This window comes from Dromiciops gliroides, chromosome 6, assembly GCF_019393635.1.
Source record: "Dromiciops gliroides isolate mDroGli1 chromosome 6, mDroGli1.pri, whole genome shotgun sequence".
Classification (NCBI taxonomy): domain Eukaryota; kingdom Metazoa; phylum Chordata; class Mammalia; order Microbiotheria; family Microbiotheriidae; genus Dromiciops; species Dromiciops gliroides.
Window position 1 is genome coordinate 108,927,038 of NC_057866.1, and position 23,440 is coordinate 108,950,477.

A 23,440-nucleotide genomic window follows, 5' to 3' on the forward strand; every position below is an offset into this window, starting at 1 on the left:
CTTAAAAGGCTGCATCCATTTGAACTGCTATCCATCCCCTGGTTGAATTCTTGCCCATCCTTTAAAGCCCAAATCAAAAGCACCTCCTCCATGAAGCACTTCTTCATTCCTACAGATATTTATGACCTCAGACCAAACACAGTAGTTAGTTTTGAACCTCTCTTAATGAACTTAGCCTGTCACACACTGTGTATTATAGCTGCACACAAGTTATTTCTCTACCTGTGCTCCATGCATATTCTCCAGAGTCTAGATCAGTGTTCAAACCCCAGAAGGCCAGTTAATAAACATTTGATGATTGCAATGTCTTGAGTAAAGGGGACTGAGGCAGGAGAAAAGGAACCAAAATGGTTTCTGTGGAGAGTAGCCAGAAAGGTCCCAAAAGATGGGTGCCTGGCAAAAAAAAGGCCAGGTGGGTGTTGGAGGCAGCTCTCCTCCTCAGCCTGAGTCAGACAGCATGGTGGACATACATGCTGAGAAAACAGAATCACCGGACCACAGGGAAGCAAAGCACTTGATCACACTTGATCCTCACAGTGATCCCATGAGGGATCTGAAAAGTCAGCCTGGCATGGGGGAGGGGAGTAACCCTGAACCTTGAGTCAGGAGACCTGGGTCTGCATCCCGGTGCTTCCACCAGTGTGGCAGAAACCAAGTCTCTTCACATCACTGTGCCTCATCTTACTCATCTGGAAAATAGGGTCAATTGCCTTCTCTTCACCTGCTTTCATCCCTCAGAGGTATGCTAGTCCAACCTGGTAAATATTAATGAAGCATCCACATGGCCACAGAGGAGGACTCTGCAAGGGAGGATGTAAAGGGAACAAAAGAGAGATCTAGGCACAGTGGTCTAGGGGATGCAAGGGTGCCTTCCAGGCATGGAGGATGGCCTGATGGAATAAATGGGGCAGGGGGAAGAAGGAGAAGAAGGCCAAGACTGTAGAGCAGACAACAGTCCAGTTTGGCTAAAAGGTTGACATGGGGTAGGGGATAAGGTGGTACACCTAAGAGTGGGTAGAAATGATGGAACCAAAGGCCAGGGTGTTGTTTTTTTTAATGGGAAACATTTCCCTCTTCCCCACCTCCAAAAAAAACCCCACTACCAATACTAACCACCCTGTGCCCCTGAGCACATTCAAAAGGATTCATCTGGTACTATAGCCCTATTAGAGGGAGGAGGACAGACAGACAGACAGACAGATGGATGGGTGTCTGGACAGATGGACAGATGGGGAGAGGGAGAAGAAAAGGGGGAAAGGGAGAGAGGAATAAGGAAAGAGAAACAGAGACAGAGAGAGAGAAGGAAAGGGAAAAGGAAAGGAGGAGAGGGAGAGAGGAAGAGGGAGAAAGTGACAGAGAGACAGAGGAGACACAGAGAGAGAAAGAGACAGAGAGACAGAGACAGAGAGACAGAGAGAGAGATGGAGAGAGAGACGGAGACAAAGAGAACCCAGCCCTAGAGACCCAGAAGTGGGCGACAGAGCTAGAATCTTCAATTCAAGTGGGTGGAGAGAGTACACACACACACACACACACACACACACACACACACACACACACACACACATACACACAATCCAATCTCAGACTTAGCCTCAAAGCTAGCTGAAATCCAACCCCCCTAACACCCAGCCACTTGACATTCAAGAGATTTTCTCTTCTGACGTCTGAGGAGCTAAAAGCATGTCACTGATGGCTCTGATTCTCAGGCTGAAAATACCAAGGTATTGAACTGCACCATCAGTCACCCAGGGCAGTCTTCATTAAGAAAAATCAATCTAGTCTGTGCAAGGTGACGTTACTCAACCTGGCTAAGGGAGGTGATATTTGAAAACTCTGAAGATAAATTTCAGAGAGGAAAAACAGAAGAAAGGGTATAGCAAGCAAGACAGAGCCCCTGGCTAAGCCAAGCCATAGGTTAATCCCACTCCCCCATTGGCTTCCAGCTGTGTTTTACCAGTGGGGAAGTCTGGCTCCCCCCTCCACTGGTCACCCCCCCACCACCACCACCATTCGCTCATCCCCTCAACAACACTTACTAAGCATCCCCAATGGTCAAAGCCTCTGTTCTAAGTGCTGAGGGTGCATGATGGTGATCAAGACTCATTCTCTCCAAAGATATATGATACAGCATGTCCTTGCCTTCTTGACAGAGGCCACAGTTATAGGACCATAGTTATTGAATACTTCATATAATGTGAGACTCATTTAATACATTGGTTACTTTTGATTTCTTTTTATAGGGGATGGCTCTCCAGGAGGAGGAAGGGAGGGATAGATTGGGAAATGTAGATGGAGTAAAAACAAAAGATGTCAATGCTTTTAAAAGACTCAATCCCTAACCTAAAACATACAAGACATTAGGCAAATAGTAATTCAGAAGATAGGGTACAACAGCAAAGAAGAAAGATACCTCAGTGCCCTACCAACAACACCACCACAAGTGGGAAGAAGGGAGATAGGTAAGAGGCATAGAGGGTGAATCTGAATACCCATCGGTTGAGTTGGAAGAGTAGACAAAGCTAGGTTTAGAGAGAAGCATAGAGAAGGATTTAAAGGGACACTCACCCAAGCTGCAAGTTGACATGAGAATAGCAGTAGGGAAGATTAGCAATGGAGTACAAAGTCACAGCCCACGGAAGGGGGAGCCATGATAAAATCATTTCTACAAGAGTGGACCTGACTCAGGCTCCCCTTGAAGTGCCTTAATGAGCCCATAATTAGATTGGTCTGGGGATATAAAGGGCACTTGAACAAGGTAGCTTCAAGAGAACTGGCAGCCCTCATCTTAATCCAAGCCTTTATTTCCTCTCTCCAAGACTCTTTCAATCCATCGACCAAACATCAAGCCTTTATTAAATGCCTGCTATATGCCAGGCACTGTGCTAGATGCTGAAGATACAAGGACAACAATGAAACAGTCCCTCCCTGCCTTCAAGAAGCTTACATGAGAGAATGTGCCAAGTGCCAGGAGAGGAGCAGAACACACATGAGGAAACTAGGACCAACAAATCCTATATCCACCCAGGCCTCCTGACTCCTCTGCCCTATACTTTTTTCACAGTCCCAAACTGATTCCAAAAGGTGATGAGGGAAAGGGAGGGGAAGGAAAGAGTTAAGGAATTTCTAAGGAGAAAAAAAAATGGCACAAAATAACATGAAGTCAGGAAAGCAAAGAGACCTGTTTCAGAAATGAATGAGTCATAAGGCAAATCACGACTGACTCAAATACTTTCTTTGATGCATACTATCTGTGTGCAAGCTCCCTGGGCCTCTGAGGGATGACCTAGAGATTCCCTTCCAGCCCTACATTAATAATCCTCTTGTTCTAAGAACTCAAAAAAGCACTTATTAAGCACCCTCCATGGGAAATAAACTGTGCCAGGTGCTAGGGATACAAATATGAAAAAGACACCACAGCTGTCCTCAAGGAGGTTCCATTCCAGAATGGATACAACAGGAACACTTAAGTACAGAGAAGGTAATTTGAGAAGTGAGAGATCATTCACCACTGGGAGGACAAGGATGGTTTCACAGAAGAGTAGGCACTTGAGACAATCCTTAAAGGAAGACATGGGTTTTTAAGAGGAAGAAATGAGAAGAAAGCACACTTCAAGCATGGAAATGACCTGCATAAATGTAGGTAGGGAATGGCTCCAAAGGGATCTTGGAACCAGATTATGGAAGATCCTAAATGCCAGACTAAATGGCTTGTACTTTATCCTGGAATGACATAAGGAATCACTGAGATTTTTTGGACAGGGGAATGGCACTGTCATACCTGTAAGGCCTCAGATAAGTCAATAATTAACCTTTCAAGACCTCAAGTTCATCATCTATAAAATGAAGGGGTTGGGCTCAATGGGATCTGTGGTGCCTTCCAGCTCCATATTTCTATGGTCCAGAGTTCTGTATTCACTTCTAGGCACCTTATTTTATGAAAGACAATGGAGCCTGATCAGAGACTCCAACAACCAAGCTGTGAAAGGAGCAAGAGAACATCCTATAGGAAGATGTTTTGTCATTGAAGGAAATGGTAATGTTTTGTCTGGAGAATGGAAAACTTAGGAAGTCTGGGCATGACAGCTTCTTTAAGGTAAGTGATGAATTATCATATGGAAGAGGGACTAGTTGTGTTCTATTTGGCCACACTAATAACCATTAGCACATGTTGCAGAGATGTAAATTAATGCATAGACAAATGGAAAAAAATCTTTTTAATAATTATAACTATGCAAAAGTACAGTTCATTGCCTTGGGAAAAGTATCCCTGAAGACCTTCAAGTGGAAACCAGGAGGGAATTCCTATTTAGAAAATGGGCAAGGCTAGAAGTTCTCTGAAACACTACCTAACTCTGAGATTCAGTTATTCTATTGAGGAGGTATGATCAAAATCCTTCCTTAGGAACATCCCCCTTGGATGAAAAGGGCCCTATAACACCAAAATATCTACAGCAACACTACTTGTAATAGCAAAGAACTAGAAATAAAGTCAATGCCCACTGAGTAGGGAAGGGCTGAACAAATTGTGATAGATAAATATAAGTGAAATACTGCTGTACTATATAAAATTGATCTCAGAGAAGTATAGGAAGACTTATATGAGTAGATGCAGAGTGAAGCAATCAGAACCAGGAAGATAATATATACAATGACTACAGCAACATAAATAGAAAAAAAACCCAAACCCTGATTAATTATAATGACCAAGACTGCCTTTGGAGAAGAGGTGAGAAAATATATCTTCACTCCCTTCTTTGTGGAGGTGGGAGAGTATGAGTATGGGATATCACCTATTCTGTCAGATTCAACTCAATGTTTTTGAGCTGAGTTTTTGCTTACCTATCTTTTTCCTTGTTCTTTTTTATTCTTTGTTTCAAGGCATGACCCTCCAGATAAGCAAAGGGTGGGAAGTGGTGCAAAGGAAATTGTATATTTGAAAATGAAGGTTATTTAAAAAACAAAACTAAAACTAAAATTTTTGTCTAAAAGGAACATGAGTCTGGGTTGAAAGGGGGAAACTGGAAACAGGATGCCTGGCCCTTTCTCCAGACTGGAAGAACTCATCTTTTCTCATACCGGCTCCAGGCAGTTCCTGCTGGAAGTGCTTTGCCTGGTGGGATAATTGGCCAGGGCACCCTGAAAGGAAGGGGCTCCAGGGAACACAGATGAACATTTCTCTAAGAGAGAAGAAATCAATATCCCCCCAAAAGCAAGACACCCCAGGGGCCTCCCTCCCCAAGAAGCATCCTGCTGGGAGGCTCCAACACCCCGGGTAGAGGACAAAAAGACAAACCTTCTTCTGGGCCTCAGTGGACATGGATCAGATCACCAGAATGTCCAGAGTCTCAGAATGCCAGAACTAGGAGGAACCTTCAAAAGCAACTAGACTAAACCTCTCCTTTTGGCATTGAGGAAACAGAACTAAGGAAGGGCTATGACTTTCCTGGTAGCAGAACTGGAGCTAATATTAGCTGATATTTATCCAGAGCTTTAAGGCTTGCAAAGCATTTTATGAACATTGGCTCATGTGATCTTCACAACAACCCTATGATGCAGGTGTTAGTATCATCTTTATTTTACCAATGAGAAAACTGAGGTTGAGGGCAAATCAACTCATATACCCAGAGTCACATAGGTAGTAAGCAAATGGGGTAGGATTTGAACTCAGGTCTTCACACTTCCTTATCCACTCCCTATCCCTGGGGTCTCTGAGATAGATCCCAGACATGCTGAGTCTCAGTTTGAAAGCCCGACTGTAAACAGGAAGAGGGGTATAGAATTAGAGGGAAGTTTAAAGGTCATCCAGTCTAACTCTTTTTTTTTCTTTTTTTTTTTTTTTTTGCGGGGCAATGGGGGTTAAGTGACTTGCCCAGGGTCACACAGCTAGTAAGTGTCAAGTGTCTGAGGCCGGATTTGAACTCAGGTACTCCTGAATCCAGGGCCGATGCTTTATCCACTGCGCCACCTAGCTGCCCCCAGTCTAACTCTTGAGTTTTACAGGGGAGGGATACTGAGACCAAGGACTTTGCCCAAGGTGCATCCTCTGAGCAGGAGGGGGAGGATGAGAATCTGAAGGCTGGAAACTCACCAGACATGCCACAAGCACGGAGTCACTATTATTCCTCTCAGCAGGCACCCAGCAAAGTTCTGTGAGCCGAGGCATACCTGCAATCACAAGACACCTGTGAAGCCCAAAGGATGGTTGTATTCCTTTTGACCAGCCCCACATGGTCTGTTCTCCCACCAATGTCTCTGGAGAACCTCCAGGAGAAGCCATGCTCTCTGTGGGGTTCTGTGGAAGGGGGAGCTGAGCTGGTAATTAAGCTGGGCAAGAGATCTGTAGCAGTGCCCACCCCAAGCCCTCTCCAGAAACCTAGGACCAGTTAGATATACAATCGTGGCCCCACAGGGTGTCAATGATGGAAGAAGGGACCTCAGATACCGTTGGATTTTATGAGACAATTTTATGGAAAGGTTTGCGTCATTCCATATCTTAAAAATAAAAGAAAGTTTTAAAAAAATTAAAAAGAAATCATCTAATCCATGGGGTTCTTTATGAGAGGTAAGGAAGTTGGGTGGTTTTTAAAAATATATTTTGATAACTGTATTTCCCATCTAATTGATTTCCTTTGTAATTCTAGGTCTTGTATGATTCAAAAAGCATGCTTCTGAGAAGGGGGTCTTCATGAAACACTGCCAAAGTGTCCCAACACACAAAAAGGTTAAGATCCTAGATCCAATCCAGCCCTCCTCATTTGACATTTGACTAGACTGGGAGTCTAGATTCTTCTACTGCCTTGGCCATTCAACCCCCCAGGTAACTTCCATCACTCACCTCATCCCAGACGTGTCACCTTCCTCAGCTATCAAGGGAAGGGAATAGAATAGCTGATCTCTGAGGTCCCTTTCAGCTGTAAATTCTTAAGTCATTTGATATATGACAAAACAAAAATGTACAGAGGGGAAGGGACTTTCTAGGGTTACATAATCATAAGAGACTGACTTGGGATGCAAACCCAAGTCTTCTGACTAACGATATTAACAATGATAATAATTATTATTATTGTAGCTTACATTTTTATTGCACCTACTATGGGCCCATGCACTGTGCTAAGCACTTTACAAATATTATCACATTTGATCCTCACAACAATCCTGGGAAGTAGGTACTATTATTATCCCCATTTTACAAATGAGGAAACTGAGGCAACCAATAGTCAAGTGACTTGCCAGAGTCACACAGCTAGTAAACATCTAAATGTGGATTTGAACACATGTCTTCCTAACTACAGACCTGGAGATTTATCCACTGTACCACCTAACTGTCCAAATGACTACTGACCTACAAAGCCAGTGCCCTTTCCCCTGTATTCATTAATGAAATTACAAGGAATACAGTAGATTTATGAACTGTTAAAATGAGATGGATACTTAAGGATCACCCACTCCAACCTTCACAATTTAAAAATTGGAGAGACTGAGGCCTAGAAAGGAGGAGGAATTTGCCCAAGGTCACACAGCCAACAAGTAACAAAAGAAGGACCAGAAGGGACCCAGGTTTCCTGACTCCCAGTCCAGGAATTCTTCTACCTCTATACCACATTATCTACTAGTCCTTGAGTACACAAGGGCGTTTTTCCTTAAATATATAAGGAATACATTTCCTTACATATGTACTGTACATAGTAAATAGTGGATGGATGATGTTGAATGACCAACACTTTGTCCCTGAGTCTTTCAATTCACAGGGAGGCCAGCAGACTACTGCTCCCTCCACTTGAGGGAGAAGTCATACCCAAGTAACAATTTCATGTAAATCCCAACCCTGTATGTGAGATGGCTCACCATCTCCTGACAAGTAACTGAGTTAAACCTGAAGCAGGAGGGATGGAGATTAGCTCTGAAAAAGGACTTTCCAACACAAAAGCATCAGCATCCATTTAACCTAAACTATTTATGGAAAAAACAGAGAATTTGACTGGTGGAGGGCAGGGAATGGGGAATGGTGCTCTGATTTACAGTGATTCTGCCTATGAATCTTTATGATCTCTACTCAGACTGGAAAGACTCCTCTTTGGAAGGCAAAGAACCTTAACATATAACACCAAGGACAGAGCCTCAAATCAATCCTTATATAAGGTGGAAATTTTGTGGGATAAAATAGAGATGGGCAGTGTGATGGCTAGGTGGTACATAGCTAGGGAAACAGAAAGATTTATCTTCATGAGTTCAAATCTGGCCTGAGACACAGCTAGTAAATCTGTGTGACCTTGGGCAAGTCATTTCACCCTGTTGGCTTCAGTTTTCTCATCTGTAAAATGAGCTGGAGAAGGAAATGGCAAACTACTCTAGTGTCTTTGCCAAGAAAACCCCCTATGGGGTCATGGGAGAGCTGGACAAGATGGAAAAATGTCTGAAGAACAAAGCCTTGTATAGTGTGAAAAGCTTGGGATTGGGAGTCAGGAAACCTGGTCCTCATGCCAAGCTTGCCACTAGCTCATTGTGTAACTTTAGACAAGTCCCTTCCTCTCTTTGGGCCCCAGCAGCGCCATCTATAAAATGAGAAGCTAGGCGAGATGATCTCCTAGTTCTGAGATTCTGGGATCCTGTAATCCTCCGTCCCTGTCCCTAGGTTAGTCCCAGTCCAAATCCCTTAGTGGACACATGACATGATTCTGGGGCCCTGAATATCCTCCTGTCCCTGCCTTGAAAGGAGAAACACTAAAATCCTCCCTGTCTGTAGCGTCGAACTTTTAGAACTTTTCAGCTTCGAACCACCCCGCCCCCCCCCACCACCACCACCACGCATGCAATTGACGCACAGACTCCCGGCTTACAAACCCCCCAGCCAAGGCCCCAATTTACACCCAAGCCGTATGGCCTCTCGGGCCACATCCGTGTCCCTGCTGAGGCGAGTGAGCGTCACGGCCGCTTTCTGCTGAACCCTCTCGCAGGCAGCCACCTCGGCCGGGCTCCCCGACAGCGGCTTCTCAGACAGCATCCCCACGAGGAGCTGCAGCCCTAGGACGGAAGCGGGGACAGAGCTGAGAGGGAACCCGGGAGCCAATGCTCTGGTGCAGGGGGCGGGGTACAGGGGAACCACCATCCATTCATCTCTCACTCAGAACCCCGCCGATTGCACCCAGTCATTTCTCTTGACAAGGGCCAGGGGTAGGGAGGACCAGGCTCTTTTCTAGGAGAAACAACACACCTTCCTCATGAACAGTAGAAAAAGCCCTGCCTGGAGTAAGAGGACCTACTACCTGGGCATAATCTCCCCAAGCCTCAGTTTCCTTTTGTGTAAGATAAATGGGCTGAGGGGCAGCTGGATGGCACAGTGGATAGAGCACTGGCCCTGGAGTCAGTAGTACCTGAGTTCAAATCCAATCTCAGACACTTGACACTTACTAGCTGTGTGACCCTGGGCAAGTCACTTAACCCTAATTGCCTTGCCAAAGAAATAAATAAAAATAAATAAATGGGCTGAACTAGATGGACTCTGAGGGCCCTTCTAGTTCTAAATTTGCGATCCCTCTCTTTCTTCTTGCACTTGATCTTTGCCTCTGTGGTTTCCTCAACCAAAAAATAATAATAAAAAAATCTTCCACATCCTTTTATGCTCAGGTCAAATGTCGCCCCTTCCAAGAAGCCTTCCATGATCTCCCAGGCATTGGTATCACCCCTTTCTCTCACTTCCTACAACGTTGTATGTAATGAAGCCACAGAATTTAGAGTTGTCAAGGATCTTAGAAACAATCTAGCCGAAACCCTTCCTCCCATTTTACAGATGAGGACATTAAGGGCAGAGAGAGAGGGAGGAGCTTGGCTAAGGTCACACTGAGTGGGGGCTAGAGCTCCTGCCTCCCAGCTCGTTTCTTCTGAGACTGTTCATCCTGGCACCTACGTCTTATGTTATGACCCATCTATTTCAGGCGTGTGAATCATGCCTTCCTAATGAGATCACTAAAGCCCTTTGAGGGTAGAAAGCAGGTCCCCTGCTCTTCTTCCGTCTTCCACAGCACGAAGAAAGCCCAGAGCTCTTCCTGTTAGAGAGCTGCCTAATTCAATTAAATAAGCTTTACTGAGCGCCTCTCATGTCCTGTCCTCATTTGAGAGAGCACAGGATAATGGAGAGAGCCCTGGGCGAGGAATGAGGGAGTCCTGACACCAGCTGGAATCATATCTGAGTCAGTGTAGCCGAGCAGACACAGCCACTGGGCTTGGGAGCAGGGTTCAAATCCTGCCTCAGACACTGTGCCTGGTTGCAGAGGTGACACACCCACAGATTGGCAGTTATGCCAAGTGCAAAAGTCATCTTTCTGAGGTGGTGTGACAGGGACCATTGAGGTTCTTCTGCTCCCTGGACCTTCAAGGTCATATTACTCCAATTCTAAGAAACCCTCATGGGCTAAGAGCCCAGCAACCTACATAAACCATGGTGATATTGGGGCTAACAGTCAAGGTTAAAGTCTTTTGGCTGAAAAGCCAAAGAGCCAACAAACCTCCTAAAAATTAAAACTGTTCCAAAATAGAATGGGACTGCCTCGCCAAAGAGTGATCTCCCTGTCACTGGAGGTATTCCTGCAGGGGCTAGATGTATTCAAGCAGAAGTATACTTACACATTTCCACACTCTTCCCTTACCCAGCAATGAAGTGGGAGGGGATTTATGGGGGCACACGCAGCAGCGGTGGACTGGCAAATTCAAGCTAGAGCTATTCGAGCAGAGGCTGACCACTCGGTGGGGACATTACAGAGGGGATGGCTGATCGAGTAGGGATTGAACTGGTTGCCGTCTGAGGTTCTTTCCTGTGCTAGAATCCTGTGATCCTCCGTTACTTTGAAATGCTATTCTAATGGGCCATGAGGAGGGAAAGGGGAGGCTACAGAAGAGAATCAGGGGAACAAGCCTTGTGGGTACTTATCCCCACCCCAGATAGCAGCCGTCCCTCCATGTCTCCAAGCTTCGATAGCACAAGAATGAAAAGTTTAGGATCTTAGATTTAGAGCTAGGTGGGACCTTTGAAGCCACCAACCCCTCATGTAATAGTGAGAAGATCATCTATTAAATGGCCTCCTCCCCTAGGAACACACAGCTAGCATCTTCCTGGACATTTCCAATCCATAACTGCTGATACTCTGGCCATTATCTTGATCCTCATTCCCCCCATCCCTGGGACCTAGGGCTTATCTGGATCAAAACCAGGATACCACATCCCTTCCTGACCCTCTCCCTGCATACTGCCCAATGTGTATCCCCGCCCCCTCCACACTTCTAGCTCTCCTTTATATGTTGACTTCCTCATCAAACTGTAAACTCCTTGAGGACAAGAGGTTGTCTTGCTTCTTGATAGTTGCATCCCCAGCTCATAGCACAGCTCCTTTGTTATCCTATATATTTAATTTTACGCATTTTAAGACATTATTAAGAGAAAAAGGTCCATGGATTTCTGCAGTGCCCAAGGAATCTCTGGTGTTACCTGACTGTCAAAGTGGCCCTTCACACACACACACATACACTCACTCTTACACACACAGGTTTTAAGAACCCCTGGTCTAGTTAACCTCTTCACCACATAGATGAGAAAAATAAGACCCACGGAATGGGTTGACCAAGGTCACATCACACAAGTGGTAAGCATCAATGCCAGGATTTGAATCCACTTCCTCTTACTCCAAATCTGGTTTCTTCAACAGCTTCTCCTTGTTGCCCTTTCCTACTCCATCTCCCAACTTTGTATACAGCATGGTTTCCATCCTCTCCCCATGCCCATCATCCTCCTGTGTACATCCACGGGTTTCACAGTCCTCCTGACATGGCCTGACCTAAGCAGTGGAAGGTGGCACAACTGTTCAGGATACTCTTGTTCCAGAGACAAAGCTGTTCTTGTCGTGTTGATGCTTTTGGAAGTAGCTCTGACTTATAGGATCAATATGGGTCCTGGGTCCTCCAAGCTGCTGATTCATCTTTAAAACCTTGACTTCCTTTTGGCCCTGGGTCCCCAGATTCCTCTCTGGGTCCAGCCACATCCCTCTGGGGGAAGGCTGCACACAGGGGCCCTACCTTCCCAGCCCTCAGTCCAGAGCATAGACACCCACCAGCCCCTCCCCCTCATCCGGGCCATAGTCAGACAGAAAATACATACCATCCTCCTGTATGATGTCTGAGGCACACTGTTCCAGGACAGACATGTTTGCCAGTATTGTCACAATCTGGAAGAAAGAACGTTGGCTCAGAAAGGGAACCAGATAATACCAAAGTCCTTCCCAAAGAAAGATTCTAATCTTTCATTTAACATATGACTCTGTTTGCCACTTGCCCAGACATTTAACAAAAATGTTTACTACAGTCAACATGGGATTCCATCATCTCACAGGATTTCCACAATGATGGGTTTCCATGTAGTAGATCCAATTGATAGGCTTCCATCTATTAAGAAGGAGGTAAACTCCTATTTCATGGTACAGTTTATGTACGTGTTATGTTCATGGTACAGTGAAAAGAGCCCAACATCAGCATCCCTTAACTGATGACTCCTAGAGCCCCATAACCTCTGCCTTGGGACACTGGGAAAGGGTTCATTCATAAGATAGTATCAGAGATATAGCTGTCACTGCCTTAGAACACAATGACATCATTGCCTAGTCCTTGGATGCTCCCTGTGCCTGAAACCTCAGGCAGCTTAGAGCACAGCCCAGTGCTCCAAACTGTCCCAAGGAAACATCCAAGACAAACAGAGACATACACGGAAAGGTGTCCAGTTGACTAGACTTCTCTCTCTGCTGCTTGGCTCCCTTGCCTGTGACTAATAATAACAATAACAATAACAATGATAATAGCTAACATTATTGTGAGCCAGGCACTGAGCTAAGCACTTTACAATTATTATCTCATTTGATCCTCACACCAACCCTATGGGGTAGGTGCCACTATTATCCTTATTCTAACCAATAAGGAAACTGAGGCAAAGAGAGGTTAGGTGGCTTTCCCAGGGTCACACAGCTAGTAAGTGTAAGAGATTGGATTTGAACTTAGACTTGAAGATGAATAATGGAAACTATTAGATAAGCCCTGAAGGTTTCCCCCAGGGGTTACAATGGACTAAAGAGTACCCCTGGCCCAGAGTGCCTTGTTCTTTCCCACCTCCATGTTGGGGGGGGGGGTTCCTTCTCATTCCTGGAATACCTCTCTCCCTCTCTTCACCTACTGAGTTCCTACCAAGTCTCTAAAATCCAAGTTGAATGCCGCCACCTACAGGAAGTCCTCTCTGATCTCACAGTCTTCACTCTCAAACCTCATATCCTGCATTTATTGTTACCTATGTTTGTGTCCTATCCCCTTCACCAGACTCCAAGCTCCATGAGGCAGCTAGGTGGGCCTGGAGCCAAGAAGTTGTTGATGTTCACTCATTTCAGTCACGGCCAACTCTTCATGATGCCATTTGGGGTTTTCTTGACAGAGATAATAGAGGGGTTTGTTGTTCCTTTCTTCAGCTCATTTTATAGATGAGGAAACTGAGGCAAACAGGGTTAAGTAATTTGCCCAGGGTCACAGAGCTAGTAAGTATCAGAGACCAAATTTGAACTCAGGTTTTTCTGATCTCAGACAAGTTCTCCTTCTCATTATTAACAACACAATTAAATTTAACATGTTGGTATTAATAATAATACAAATAATAGGTGGCATTTATGTAATGCTTTACATACGAGATCTTATTTAATCTTCACAACCCTGGCATGTGTGTATGTGGATAGATAGATAGATAGATAGATAGATAGATAGATAGATAGATAGATAGATAGATAGATAGACATACATATATACATACATACATACATATATAGATACATACACATATATCTCTATTTCACAGATTAGAAAACTGAAGTTGAGAGAGGTTAAGGGACTTGCCCTGTATTACACATCTGAGTAAGAGGATTTGAATTCAGGTCTTATCTACTATACCACCTATCTACCTTTAAGTAACTCTCAGTTCTGCCCCCTGGGGCCAAGTACAACAAATCAAACCCCTCTTCCCCAAGATACATAGGGGGTCCCCAAAGTCTCAGTGCAGTTTGAAGCCTTAATAGCTTATGTAGCTATTACATCATTCTTATTTTTTAAAGCTTAAATAACTATTAAAGTTTAAAACTGGGGTGGCTAGGTGGTGCAGTGGATAAAGCACCAGCCCTGGATTCAGGAGTACCTGAGTTCAAATCCAGCCTTAGACACTTGACACTTACTAGCTGTGTGACCCCGGGCAAGTCACTTAACCCCCATTGCCCCACAAAAAAAAAAAAGTTTAAAACTGCACTATCAGATGCTTGAAGACAGCTACCCCCTCTCCAGTCCCTTCTGTTCTTCCTCCTTCTTCTACCTGTCATCCTGACTTGTACCCCCACCTCACTGTCTACCACTTCAGATTGTGCTATGGACAGCTACCTCACCTGCCCCTTGAAAACACCTGCAAGTACCATGTTTTGACCAAACCAGCTCTGCTTGTGATTGGATCCTTAGATACTTCAATCCATTTGCAGCCTATTAGGGAAGGAACAAGAAACACTAGGAAAATGTCACGCCATCCCCTCTGGTACACAATGCTGACTACCAAGGCCAAGATCAGTGCCCATTCATCTGGATCTCACTAGGCTGTTAAGAATAACAAGGTGACTCATGTCCCCCAGCCTCCACTTCCTCACTGCACATAAGCCCTCCACTCTCCAGGTGTGATAGGGATCTTCTCCATGAACCAAAGTCCTTTGTCATGCAAACCAAATGAGTGAGCAGCTTATAGTGATGGATTCTTTCAAAATGGAAACTTCATTTGCAGTTCCATGTTCTACTGGGTGGTGAGTGTTATCAGCCTTGGAGAATTTTGTCAGATTAAATTATATCTTGTTAAAGAAAGTCACTTCCTGTTTGCAGAAACCATACCCCCATGTCCAAGTGGAGAATTCAGTCTATCACAGTCTGAATAACCATACATTCTTTCCCTGCCTTGATTTTGCTTCTCAAATGCATAGTTTTGTTTTTCTGCCTTGGAAACACCTTTGCAGCTTGCAACTGGGACATCAGGAAGCCATCATCCTAGACCCATCTCTGAGAAGGCTTTGACTTTTCCTTGTGATCAACGAAGGGCCAAGCAGAAAAGAGATGGGCTGGAAGCAAAGACAATGAAAAGGATTGGGAAAGAGCCCATTGCTAATAGTGGACACAAAATGAAACTCAGACCCCTTGAAGTCTATGAGCTTCCAATCAGGAGCTAAATAAATCCTTGCTGGCTGACATTAATTGATCCCATAAGGCAGAGGTCAACACATCTCCATGTGTTGTTGTCAGACCCTCAGCAAACTGTCCTTCTGACCCATCAGTACTGTTCACAGCCTGTTTACTCAGCTGACTCTTGGGGCAGTTAGCAGTGGGAAATGGAATGATCAGATGGGGTGGGATATGTCCTAGCGAACAATTCCTGCAGCCCAGAGCTTTGTGGGAGCCTGATCCTAGCCACTCCCTCCTACATACAGAACTTTGACCTGGCTTGTGGAGTATTGAGTGAAATAGAAACATCATGGAATCAGGCAACTAGACTAGAGAGGCCTGGATTCAAATTCCAGTCCTGCCACTAAATTGCTCCATGACTTGGGCAAGTTACTTCCTCCATGTGGACCTCAGTTTCCTCTCTTGCACAATGATAGTTGGACTCGCGAGACTACCATATTCCCTTCTGTTCCTTATGATCTGTGACTTCTATACTTCATTAAGTTTAGAACTGGCAGGGACCTAGTTGGGCCCCCCTTGTTTGACAGAGGAGGAAACAGGTCCAGAGAACTTTAAACAACTTGTCTGAGGTTTAATCACTAGTATGATGCAAAGCTGGGATCCATTCGGACTAATTCCAGGACTTTTCCCACCATACTGCTCTGTAGCATCTACTCCCAATAATCCTCACAGGCATTAAATCTGGCTAGACATGAGTTTGGGGTTTGGTTCCTCATTATCTTTCCCACCCAGGAACCAGACGGCCTTTTAGCCTGGGGTTCCTGGCTTACCCTGACTCCTTCTTTCAGTGATAGCCCCATTTATTCACATAGTCAGTGCCACCAACAAAAAGCCCATCATGCCACATGAGTCACAAAGTGAGAACCTGACAGTAGGCATGGTAAATTTAGTCAGTCAAGGAAACTGACCTTGAAGCTGTTCTGACATGCATTTAGTGGCCTGAGTGACTGTGATCAGAAGAGCCGGTCATTAAACACCCTGTGGCAAATAGCTTTAAGGAGCATGAGTCTGAGGAGGCCAAAGCAATTTTTCAAGTTTTTTCTCTTGTTACTTTGTGAGTTCTTAGGGATCAAGAGTCAGCATCAACAGCCTTGGGTATCACGGTGTGGTGTTTAAGCTTCAGAAGCATAGCTATTAGCATTTACACCACACATTGAGGTTTGCAAAGCATTTCCCCAATCTTCACCATAGCCCTGAGAAAGTAAGTGCTGTTTTACCCCTCTCGTACAGATAAAGAAACTGAGGCAAAGAGAGGGTAGGTGACTTGTTCAGGGTCACACAGCTAGTAAGTGAGGCAGGTTTAAAACTGGGGTTTCTTTACTGTTTACCACACCACCTAGGGTAGTATGGAGAACAGCTTAGACTGGGGATCCTGAGACCTGGCTTCTAATTCAAACTCTGCCACTAACCCATTATGTGGGTTTGGTTGGCAGAGAGGGGTGGAATTCCTTGAGATAAGTTCCAGTTTGAAACAGAGAGAGAGAGAGAGAGAGAGAGAGAGAGAGAGAGAGAGAGAGAGAGAGAGCTAGTGGTCACAGGGCTGAGCCCCAGTGGGGGAGAACAGAGCCAGGAGGATATCTTCAGAGAATCCCTGTAGACTGAAGGCAGGGAAGACACCCCTGTCCTTGGTTCAATATCAAGGCAATAAGGCAATAGTATGGTATTCAGGGGGAAGAAAGTCTACCTGCTTTCCTTTCACCCCTTCCCATTGGAACAAAAAAAATAAAAAACACCTCAGAGGAAGAAGTACCAAAATGAGAAACTGAGGCAGCTGGCAAAGCCCCCCCCCAGCCTCGAGTCTCCTCAGTCCCCAAGGTGAGGAGGGGGGCTACTAAGGGAGCATTGGGTAGGGGGTGCTGGCTCCTTAGCCACAAGGTAAGAGTTGAAGCAGCTGATCTCCCTGGCTCCTTCTGGGGCTGACATCCCATGATTCTGACTCAGCCTACATCCTCTCCATCATCACGAAGCACTCAAGGGAAATGGTTCCATCTGCCCTGGCTCAGGGGCAGGGAAGGACACTGATGAAGACTGATGTGGGGAAGGGAGGGGGCAGCCTCTGAGAAAGAAAGCCCTTCAAAAAGAATGAGTTTGAACAAGGACAAAGAATAATCCTGGCGCCCTCGATCTAATAGTTACTGTTTTTATCCAGCTCTTATGTTTCCAAAGTGCCTCTATTAGAGAGATGCACGTTTGTGTAACAGGAGAAAGTGCATTCGTCATCAGTGCAAAGGAGAAAACTGAACCTCAGAGAAGTTAAGTATCTTGTCCAAGGTCACACAGCAAGTGAGTTTCATAGCAGAAATTTAGACACAGGTCCTTTTACTCCAGCACCGAAGAGAGATAGTGGGAGAAGGGGCATGTGCCGAGCTCAGTACCACTATCTGAGAGGGCCCGGAGGGAGGCGGAGAGTCTTTGAGTCTGTTCCTGAGCAGGAATTATTGTGGAGCTTGAGATACCAGGATGGCTCTGCACACACACACACACACACACACACACACACACACACACACGCCACCTCAAATACCAACCAATAAAATATCTGAGGAGCTCTAAGAGAGGGAGAAGATGACAAGGATGGGAGTAATGGAAAGAATCCTAAACTTGGAGCCAAAAGATATATTACTAGTCCTGCCACCATCAATTACTATCTGTGTGACCTTGGGCAAGTCAATTTGCTTCATCATACCTTAGACTTCTCAGCAAAATAGAACTGAAAACCTGCCTTGGCTGCCTCAGAAGGTTGTTATGAGGACCAAAGAAGAGAATGAAAAGGGAAGGCCTTTGAAAATTGGAAAGCTCTGTCTAGATGAAAGCGATTAGTATTGCAGCACATACTTCCTGCTCTGTTGCCATGGAAACCCAGGGACCATGACATCATCAACACTCAGGTCCCTGAGACACCCCACCCCCTCTCACCACCTACCCCAGCTCCAACAGAAGCAGCTGAAAAAGCCAAGTTTCTGGTTCTGTTGGAGTACAACTGCTACTGGGAGAGGCTTTGGGGACCATCCCTGGGTGCAAATACCCAATCTGCCTTAGCATAGCCAACATAGGATCATAGAATCCTAGAACCTTAGGGGTGGAAATGACTTCAGGGGACATCAGGTCTGACTCCCAATCTGAAGAGAAATCACCTCTGTGATATCCTGAGCATGTGTTTATCCAGCCCCTGCACAGAATTCATTACCTCCCATGGCAGCCCCTTTTACCTTCTGACCACCTCTAGCTGTTGCATAGTTTGGTTTTTCCTAACATGGAGTTGAAATCTGCCTTCTTGCACTTCTTCATACTCATACACACACCTACACACATCTAATTCTGCCCTTTAGGGCCAAGTTGTTATGATTACGTGAACCTGAAGGAGTCCATTCCCTTCTCGATGATCTCTTAGGTACTTTCCAACTCTAAATACTGTGGGAAGAGAGAGAGAGAGAGAGAGAGAGAGAGAGAGAGAGAGAGAGAGAGAGAGAGAGAGAGAGAGAGAGAGAGAGAGAGAGAGCTTTTCTTTAGAGGGTGGGGGTGAAAGGAGACTATGAATGCTGAGGTTTGCTTAGAATGTAGCGAATTCTATATATAACCCTGGTTAGTTGTGCTGAACTGCTTTTTAAAATTATTCATTATTGTAGGGGATAGTTTTGAATTAAGGAGGGGGGATATATTGGGAAATGCAGGTGATATAAGACTAAAAGATAAATATGAGTTTGGGGTTTTTTTTAATGATTGAAGGAGAGAGTCAGCTCCAGACAGATGGTATTTCCGACAGTAGGGCAGAATGAGGAAAGGAGAGGTCAATCCTGATGGGTTTCCAGAGATTGAACTTTCTGTTACCCAGAATTCTACTGACCAAAGCTCTCTTTTAATTGGCCCTTCTGTCCATCTATAATAAAATCACAACTGATGATTTGATTAAAGACTCTAACTTCAAGGCTTCAAAATGCCTTCTGAAGCATTAGGGAAAAAAAAAAAAACTTTCATTGAGTTTGTGAAGCTCGCCAAGGTTAGTTTTTGTCTTTTAGTCCTATCCAATTCTCTGTGACCCCATTTGGGGTTTTCTTGACAGAAATACTGGAGTGGTTTGCCAGTTCCTTCTCCAGCTCATTTTACCGATGAGGAAACTGAGACAAATGGTGAAGTGACTTGCCCAGGATCACACAGTTAATGTCTGGGGTCAGATTTGAACTCAGGAAGGTGAGTCTTTCTGATTCCAAGCCCAGTGCTCTATCCACTGCACCACCTAGCTACCTCATATTTTATTGCATTTTATGAATGGGAAAAAATAAAACAAAATGAAACTTAGAATCCTCATTAGATCAAATGTCAGAAGGAATTCTACTATAAATCATTCCAACTCCTTTGTATCTGATCTATGTAGATGTAGATCTGATCTCTTCATGCTCCCACAAGTGCAAGAGGCAAAGTTGGTCTTGGATCCAAACCCTATAAACTTCAAATACAGGGCACATCCTATTGCTTTCCTGAGTCTTCAAAGGGGGCAATCCCTACATGGCACCATATATAGTTCCTCTCTGTTATCCAGGATTATTGTTGATTGATCAGACCATTTCCCATCCATTCCGGGCCCCCCCCCGCCCCCCCACCCCCCCCCCCGCCAAAAAAAAAAAAGAAAATTTACTAAGACATTTGAACTCTCCCTCCAATCCCCAGCCCTTATTCAAGACCACAGGGACACTAACCCTTGGTGAAAATCTAAGACTACCCAGCCTTCTCCAGGGACCCTTCACCAGGTTATGTGACCCTCAGAATTCGGTAACTCTTCCCACACAACAAGAAGCATTGTGGAGTAGTGGAAATTTTAGACTGAGTCTGCAAAGCTTCTTGAGGTAAAGGACTATTTTTTATCCCCATTGCTTAACACAGTGCCTATGGGCATATAGTAAGCAATTAATACATATGTTGGCTGATTGATTGATAATATATACTAATCCTCTATCTGTTCACTAATTTGCTGAGACACATAGGTCAAGTCCCTTCACTTATCTGGGTCTCAGTTTCCTCTTCTGTAAAATGAGGGTATTGTATAGAGATATTTTAAATGATTGTACATGTATAATATATATCTAATGGCATAGTTTCCCAGGGAGGTGGGGAGGGGAAGGAGGGAAGGGGGGATAGAATTTGGAACACAAAACTTTTTTTTTAATGTGAAAAAAGTTGTTTTAACATGTAATTAGGGAAAAAATAAAACATTTTTAAAAGACAGTTTTTAATATGTAATTGGGAAATATTAAAGAAAACAATAATCTATTTAATAAAAACAAATAAAATAAAATGTTTGGTGAATTAAATTGGAAAAAAAAAATATGGGCATTGAAATACAAGATTTGTGGGCCAGCCAGTTTTCCTTAGTATAGATCAATGGTTCTCAAAGTGTGGTCTAGGGACCCCAGAGGATCTGCAAGGTTGAAACTATTTTCATAATAATGCTAAGATATTTTCATTTCTAATATAGTAAACATCAATAGATAAAATCCAAATAAAGAAGGACCTCTTTGGGAATCGAACCACTGGCGTAGATAGATAATCCTGGATAAGCCTTGAGTTTGGATGGCTTAATGTCCTGATGTGGCCACTGGTTTGCTGTGTCAGTGTCTCCTCTGTGGGTACAGGTCTGGAGAACACTGGACATGGGGGCTAGAATGCACAGGCCTGAGGACCCCCTCTGCCCTCACTAACTCTACATGAGGCTCGGTTTTCTCTTTTGTAAAGGAAGGGATTAGACCAGATTCAAGTTTCTCCATGTATCTGTGTTCCCTTCGGCAGTCTGGTTAAACACATAGAATTCTCAGAATAATGTTTTCAAATGTAAAAAATAATATATGTAAGATTCCAGAGGGAACAATAATACCAAAATCATTATCAAAATATTTTTAAAAGAAGTTCAGAGGGGCAACTAGGTGGTGCAGTGGATAGAGCACCATTCCTGGAGTCAGGAGGACCTGAGTTCAAATTTAGCCTCAGACATTTACGAGCTGTGTGAACCTGGGCAAGTCACTTAATCCTAATTTCCTTGAAAAAACATTTTTAAAAATAATAAAATAAACGTTCACAAACCCCAAGCTAAAAACCTCCAGTGGTCTGTCCGCCTCTACCAATCTACATTTTATCATCTGAGAAAGCTGTAAATCTAGGCATCCTTTGATGTTTCTGGGAATACATCCTGCCCCTGTGGCAGCTCCTTCCTCTTGTCGTGCCCTAGCCAGAATGCAGGGTGAGGAGGCCCCAATCCCCACCCTTTCAGCCAGGCCCAACGTGTCTTGTCAGAGATCGATGAAAGTGACAGGTAAGAGGGGGCCTACCTGGAGGAGAGCCCTATTTCATTCTGACTTGCAACCAGAGTATATAGATCCCCGCAGGGTAGGAGATTCATTGCCGGAAGGCTCACAGAGTGTTTAATCTCCTAAGTGTCTGAGGGGATAGAGCAGCATTTGCCCAGTAATTTATCTTCTTTGTCTTCCTCCAAGACTCCTGCCCACAAATGTGGTGGCTGCTTGCTCTGCTGAACTGATTCTGCATTTGTTTTCTTAATGCCTGTCCAGTCCGTAATCCAAGAGGAGCTGTGGATTGGGGAGGGAGAGAGGGAGAGAAGAGAGAGAGGGAGAGAAGGAGGAAGAGAGACTGAGAAGGAGAGAGAGAAGAAAAGGAGGGAGAGAGGAAGAGAAAGATGAAGAGAGGGGAAGAAAGAGGGAGAGAAGAAAGGAGAGAGGGGGGAAGGAAAGAGAGTGCCTGGCATATACTCGGTACTATGTAAATATTAGTTATAATTATAGGATTAAAAGCTGAGAGAGACCTTAGAGATTATAGACAGACAGGGAAACTGAGACCTAGAGAGGGCAGAGACCTGCCCAAGATCAAACATCTAGCAAGGGGCAGAGTCAGGCCTTGACCCCAGGTCCTCCTAATCCAAATCTTCCATAAGAGCAGAGCCAGAAGCACTTGACTCTAATCCCAGCTCTGCTACTTACTAGCTCTGTTACTAGATAAGTTACTTCTCCTCTTTGGAGTCAGTCAGTCACTCAACAATCAATAAGCATTTGTTAAGCGCCTACTATGTGCCAGAAACTGTGCTGAGTGCCAGGGATACAAAAAGTGGAAAAATAAAAACAAAAACCAATCCCTGCCCTCCAGGAGTTTACAGTCTAATGGAGAGAAGGCATCTCTCCCATAAAATCCCTATAACCTTGCGGACCTCCGTTCCCCTTCATGTGGGGGTTTGCAAAGTCTTCTAGGCCCTCTTGACCCGACTTCCCAAAGTGGGATGAAGAGTGACCTCTCTTCTCCCATCCAACAAGGGGTCTTCATGCATGGATGCTGTAGCCAAGACGGCCTTCATGACCAAAGGGGCCCTCATCAGATTTTACCAGTGGCCCATTCCCCATTCCCCTGCTGAGGCTGCCATGCAGAATGGAGTGAGCAACCCCCAGCTCTCTGGAATCTCCAGCCATGGCTGACCCTGGTCTGGCAACCCCACTGACTTTGATGAATGAGATCATTCTTGTTATACCTCTCCCTCCCCAAAGTCAAAAAGCAGTGTGGCCTAGTAGGAAGAGTGCTGAACGTGGAGTCAGAAGGCCCATGTTTGAGTCCCAGTTCTGACATGTAGAGGATATATAACACCATACAAGTGATGCCCCCTCTCATAACCTTACTTGCCTTATTTGTAAAATGGGGATAAGAACACCTGCATTACCTACCTAACCTTGTTCTTGTGGCAAAAGCACTTTTAAACCTGAAAGGACTATAGAAATGTCAGCTCTTCTTTTTGGCAATGCTGATTACATCCTAGGAAATTTGAAAAGAGGGATGTGGTTGGATTCAGGAGGACCTAAGTTCAAATCCAGTCTCAGATACTTGACACTTACTGGCTGTGTGACCCTAGGCAAGTCACTTAACCCGCATTGCCCCACAAAAAAAAAATCCAATTAATTAATTTTTAATTTAATTTTTTTAATTAAAAAAAAAGACAAGAGGGATGTGGGGAGTAAAACAGGTATTGACCTGGAAAAGATCACAGATCGAGAGCTGGGAGGGTCTTCAGAGGTCTAGTCCAATGACCTCATTTTACAGCCAAGGAAACTGAACTCCAAGAAGTTAAATAACTTGCCCAAGATCACACAGCTGTCAAGTGACAGATTTGAAC

General features: G+C 44.6%; 1 protein-coding gene across 1 annotated transcript in view; it reads right to left on the minus strand.

The window, feature by feature from the left end:
- INSC (INSC spindle orientation adaptor protein) overlaps positions 1-23,440 on the minus strand; it is a 168,199-nt gene that overhangs the window by 1,773 nt on the left and 142,986 nt on the right. The window contains exons 10-12 of the mRNA XM_043973282.1: positions 12,149-12,215; positions 8,869-9,024; positions 6,092-6,168 (exon numbers count right to left, since the gene is read on the minus strand). Of these exons, the coding sequence (XP_043829217.1) occupies positions 6,092-6,168; positions 8,869-9,024; positions 12,149-12,215 (300 nt within the window). The remainder of the gene's footprint in view (positions 1-6,091; positions 6,169-8,868; positions 9,025-12,148; positions 12,216-23,440) is intronic.